Source organism: Diaphorina citri, unplaced genomic scaffold (assembly GCF_000475195.1).
Source record: "Diaphorina citri unplaced genomic scaffold, Diaci psyllid genome assembly version 1.1 scaffold19161, whole genome shotgun sequence".
Taxonomy (NCBI): Eukaryota; Metazoa; Arthropoda; class Insecta; order Hemiptera; family Psyllidae; genus Diaphorina; species Diaphorina citri.
Genome location: NW_007396514.1, coordinates 17,574 through 23,501, shown reverse-complemented (window position 1 = coordinate 23,501; position 5,928 = coordinate 17,574). Strand labels below are relative to the sequence as shown.

General features: G+C 38.5%; 1 protein-coding gene across 2 annotated transcripts in view; it reads left to right on the top strand.

Moving 5' to 3' along the window:
• Positions 1-31: 31 nt before the first annotated feature.
• Positions 32-5,928, top strand: part of LOC103523298 (uncharacterized protein K02A2.6-like) — a 23,367-nt gene continuing 17,470 nt past the window's right edge. The window contains exons 1-2 of one of the 2 annotated variants that reach the window (XM_008488356.3): positions 32-1,115; positions 2,828-3,910. In XM_008488356.3, the coding sequence (XP_008486578.1) occupies positions 256-1,115; positions 2,828-2,840 (873 nt within the window). In that variant the 5' untranslated portion in view covers positions 32-255 and the 3' untranslated portion in view covers positions 2,841-3,910. Of the gene's footprint in view, positions 3,911-5,928 lie in introns of those variants that run through there. The other variant, XM_026832928.1, reaches the window with a different exon arrangement.

Here is a 5,928-nt window from a genome sequence, read left to right as displayed (position 1 = left end):
TTTTTTAGTCAAACTTTCAATGTCAAGCCCAGTCATTCTGAAACGTCGTAAAAATTCCGCCCAAGTCAGCCCAGTCAAAAGTCCATCGTGAAAACTAGTCATTCACAAGAGCAATGTCTGAGACAAAGCCGGTAAAAACCTATAACACGTCATTACCAAAGTTAAATCTCACTGCCTCCAACCTCCAGGTAGAATGGAACTCATGGGTATTGCAGTACAAAATTTTCCTGAGAGCCACAAATCTCGAGTCTGAAGATGACAAAAGGAAAGTTTCCTTGTTGTTACTTGTTACATCACATGGGTGGTGAAGTGTTAGATATTTTCAAATCTTTTAATCTTGACCTAGACCAAGTCACCCATGAGGCCCTCTTGAAGAAGTTCAGTGACTATTTCAGTCCGAAAAAGAATATCACAATGGAAAGAAATCGATTCTTCACCAAGAGGCAGAGCCCAGACCAAAACATAATGGAATTTGTTACGGAACTGAGAAATCTTGCCAAATCTTGCGAGTTCCCTGAAACCGATTCCATTGTCAGAGACATATTCATTTGCAATATGAGGAATGACTACAACTATGTCAAACAGAAATTACTGGAAGATGGAAATCTTACTCTTGAGAAAGCATTGGAAGTTGCCACAAGTCTAGTAGCTAGTCGAGAGCATGTCTCAATTTTGGAAACTGACAGTAATGAAATCAACAAGATATATCACCAGTCAAGAAATTTTAATCGAGGGAGATCATCTAGTCAAGATCACAGGAGTCAAGGTCATCAAAGGTCAGTCAGTCGTCAGTCAAATAAAAATGGTCAGTCAAGTCAAACTTCAAGTCAGTTGACTACATCATGTCAAAAGTGTGGACAAATTCACCGAGTCAGATGTCCAGCGTGGGGAAAAACTTGTGCTAAATGTGGAAGAAGAAATCATTTTGCAAAAATGTGCAAAATCATGTCAGTCAAAAACATTGGTGAACATTATGTCAATGAGGAACTACCAATTCAAGAATTTCATGTGGGAAGCATCCAGTCAGCTAACTCATGGGATATTGAAATGGAGATCAATGGTCAAGTCACGTCAGCCCAAGTGGATACTGGCAGTCAAGTTAACATCATATCAAGGTACATGTATTCAGTCTTAAATCTTAATTTAAAAAATATTTTGCCTTGTAATAATGTTAGACTAACCTCATATAGTCAAAATAGGATACCAGTCATGGGTACAGCCTTAATAAAGTGCAAAATTTTGTCTAGTCAAATAAATGTCACACAGTCTATAGAGTTCTTTGTTACAAGTATTGATCAAAAAACAATCTTAGGTCTGAGTACTTGTGAAAAGTTAGGTCTTATCAAAAGAAATTTTCTTGTCAATAATTCTAATGATAATGACTATAGTCAACTACTAGAAAAATATGACCATTTGTTTGAAGGAATTGGCCTTTTGCCAGGTTTGTACTCCATTCCATTTGATAAGTCAGCACCAAAGCACATTGACCCACCTAGGAAATGTCCTTTTAGAATAAAAGCCAAAGTCAAAAAAGAATTAGATTCCATGCTTGAACAAGGTATTCTGTCCAAAGTCAATGAGCCTTGTGACTATATTAGTTCAATAACATGTCCTGAGAAGGATGATGGTTCTTTACGTGTCTGTTTAGATCCACGGTTCATAAATAAATATGTAATCAGATCAAAGCTTAGCATACCTACCTTGGATTCACTTATCTCAGAAGTCAGTGGTTCTCAAATATTTTCTGTGTTGGATTTGAAGTCAGGATTCTGGTCTTTGAAACTTGATCCAGAAAGCTCTAAGCTTACAAGTTTCAATACTGAATTTGGAGTATTTTCCTTTAATCGTATGCCTTTTGGAATTTGTGTCGCAAGTGAAGTATTTCAACATGCACTTCAGAATCTATTAAGAGATATTCCCAACATTCAGATTTACATTGATGATATCCTAATTTTTGCCAAAGACAAAGTCCAACATGATGAAATCTTGAACAAAATTTTTGAAAAAGCCTCTGAAATTGGTCTCAAGTTTAATAAAAAGAAACTACAACTGGGGAAGTCAAGTGTTAAGTTCATGGGACATATTATCAGTAAAGATGGTGTGTTACCACAAGACTCCAAGATAAAGGCTATAGAAAACATGCAAGCTCCAACAAATGTCAAAGAATTACAAAGATTTTTGGGTGTTGTCAATTATCTAGGCAAATTTATAAAAAATTTAAGTCAATTAACAGTCAGTCTAAGGTCTTCTCTTAAGAAAAATACATCTTGGTCATGGACACCCAATCATCAAGCTGAATTTGAAAATCTTAAAAAGATTATCTCTTCAGTCCCAGTCTTAACCTATTTTGACCCTAATAAGCCATTAACTCTCTCTGTAGATTCTTCTTGTAGTTCAATGGGAGCTGTGCTCATGCATGGACAAAATCCAATAGCGTATGCATCCAAAAGTCTATCAGACTGTCAGCAACGCTATAGTCAAATTGAAAAGGAATTATTAGCCATTGTCTTTGGTTGTGTCAAATATCATTCCTATATTTATGGTCAGTCAGTGACTGTGCATACAGATCACAAGCCACTAATTTCAATTTTTAAAAAGTCTTTGTCGGATGTTCCATGTAGACTACAGAGAATGATGTTAAAATTACAGGGTTATGATTTAAATGTTATTCATGTGCCAGGCAAACACATGTATATAGCAGATACTCTTAGTCGAGCAAATATTAAAAATAATAATGAGTCTGAAGAAATTGATGAAGTTTTTAAAAAATTAGATAAAAATCTTAGAATTCATGGCAATTCTCTAATTCATTCGATTAATGTTTCAGACAACAAACTTGAACAAATCAAAGTGAAGACAGACAATGATCCCCAGCTGTCAAGAGTCAAGTGCTGCGTGTTGGATGGATGGCCGCCGAAGAACAAAGTGGACGATGACTTGAGACAATTCTACAGTTTCAAAGATGATCTGCACTTAGTTGATGGCATTCTATTCAAAAAGAGGAGCATCCTAATTCCTGCTAGTCTTCGGAAGGAAATGCTTCAACGTATGCACACGGGTCACTTGGGGATTCAGAAAACCAAACAACTTGTCAGAGGAGTAATTTATTGGCCAGGTATGAATGAAGATATTAGTCACATGATAGATTCCTGCCCAGTCTGTCTAAAATTCAGGAAATCTAATCAAAAGCAGCCATTACTACCTCATACCATTCCCAGTCTTCCATGGCAAAAACTTGGAATGGATTTGTTTCACTTTGAGTCAAAAAACTATCTAATCATGGTGGATTACTATTCCCAATATTTTGAGATCTGTTGTGTCAATTCATATAATGCCCAGACTATAATCACTCAGTGCAAAAGTGTATGGAGTCGACATGGTATTCCATGCCAAATTGTTTCTGATGGTGGTCCTCCGTTCAACTCGCAGGACTTTGCACGATTCTGTCAGTCATGGGACATTGAACATGTCAAAACTTCACCTCACTATAGTAAATCCAATGGTTTAGTAGAACGTACAATTCAGTCAGTAAAAAATATCATGAAAAAATGTAAAGAGTCAAATTCAGATGTTTATCTTGGTTTATTGCAATTTAGAAATGCTCCAAAAGCTGAAGGTATTGAGTCTCCAGCAAAATTGCTAATGTCTAGACAGTTAAGGTCTAATATTCCAACATCTGAATCGACTCTCAAACCTAGTCCTATAAACATAGAAAATGAAAAACAAAAAATGTACAAGAAACAAAGTAAAATGAAATTTCATTATGATAAGAAGGCAAAATTTTTACCTAAAGTCTACATAGGAGAAAAAGTATTGTTTAAATTGAATCCTAAGTCTCATTGGACTCCTGCTATAATTACTGAGGAAGTGATTCCAATGAGAAGTTACAGGGTTCAATCCCCTGAGGGTGTAACTTATCAACGTAACAGGGAACATATTTTAAAGAGTTCAAATTCATGTGAAAGTCCTAGTCCATCTCCTGAGAAAACCCCTAGTTCTAAAGGTTCAAATAAACCTACTCGAATAAGGTTTCAAGAAGATACTTCTGATACAAATTAATGTGCCTAATACACGTCCTGTGTCCTCTTTAAGGCCCAGGTCTATTCTTAAAGTTCCTGCTAGGAACATAACACAGCTGATGTTGGATTTCACCAATATTTATTCAGTCCTTAAAACTCCTGTTAAGCTAACAGCCTGTTAAGTTCCATTTAATTTGTACTGGCTTAACAGGGCTGTTAAGCAAACGGGCTGTTTGAGGCTGGAAAGAAGTTTGGTGAAAACCACCGTGAGATTTTTAACAATGACGGAGGTTTTACCCACCAACCAACCTCAGTGGTGCAGTTGTTAGCGTAGTGGACTTCGGACCTGGAGGTTGGTGGTTCGAGTCCAAGTCAAGACATATACTTTAGCGTAGTGCATTAAGCAGGGAACGACATTTGTGACAAGCATTTATGCTCAACACAATTAAAATTCCTAGGTTTTACCCACCATTTGGCGACAAGTTGCCGGCTTACTCACATTAACCTCACCCAGCCTGAGTGGGACCGGGAAAATCCAGCAGCACGCTATTGCCCAGATGATCACCCATCCGGATACTAACCACGCGCATCGTTGTTCAACTTCAGTGATCCCTTGAGATCTATTGCTTTCAACGTGCTATTGCCAATAGCCTCTTTGTTATTTGTTTCAGTATCCAGTGTGCTAACTTCCGTCTCGCTGGAGGACGTAAAACTGAGACAAAACCAGCCCTGTCAAGCCACAGACAATAACACTGGCTCTTTTGAGGGTACCTGAATGGGACTATGGTCAAGTCCGTCTCAGGAAGTAGGGTACAACGACATAATTATGTACCTGAATATCCCTCATCAGACCCCTACGATTTAGGGGCCCTGAACTAGCTCTCTGGCCTCGATGACACCTCTTGGTATCCTCTTAATGGGATAGTATATGAACTCACAGCTTTTCTCCAGAATAAACCTGAGTATGCGGACTCTTTAGAGGTGCTGCAGGTAAATTTTGGAGAAACTGGGGAGGTTGAAATATACCAGTGAGGGTACTTCTAGGTTACATCAAGGCCTTGGGATAACAGACCTATCAAACCCCTCATTAGACCCCTTCAGTTCGGGGGCCCCAAGTAGCTCTCTGGCCTAGGCACCTCTTGGTATCCTCTTAATGGGATAGTAGATGAACTCACAGATTTTCTCTGGAATAAACCTGAGTGTGCAGACTCTTTAGAGGTGCTACAGGTGAATTTTAGAGAAACTGGGGAGGTTGAAATATACCAATGAGGGTACTTCTAGGTTCCATCAAGGCCAGGGTATAGCAGCTTGGGCAGGGGAAAAAATACTGGTCACAATAGATCTACAGAGGTCGCAGTGTTAATTGCATACTCTCTTGGGAGAGGAGCAACCAGTCCCATAATAAATAAAATAAAATTCTTTCACCTTGGATAAGGTTATTTCTGATGTCATGAGGAGAACGGTTGAAGCGTGCCGGAAAGCGCGCGAACGTCAAGAGCTATAGGACGAAGCTCTGCGCGTGCCGGGACATGCGAAACATGCCTTTCTTTCACCTTTCACCAGGCTTTTTGGTTTTCTGGACAAAATTTGCACCACCACATTCGTGTTCCTGGTAAAAAGATCTTTAATTTGATATATAGGTCGACCAGGTTTGGATAAGTCCTTCTATGGGAACGCCAGCTTGGGACTAGAGATTCGCTACTAATGACTGGGAAGTTCTAGAACTTTTCACCAATGACACTCCTGGCGTATAAAATTGAATCAGACTATCTCCACTAATAACATTACTTGAATATCAATAACATACAGACAGTATGTGGTGCTGTAGGTGTAGATATCTCCACCAATAAGTACCTAGGTACCAACGAAATTTGTACGTATAATTGACTGGATTCCATTTGGTGCTTTT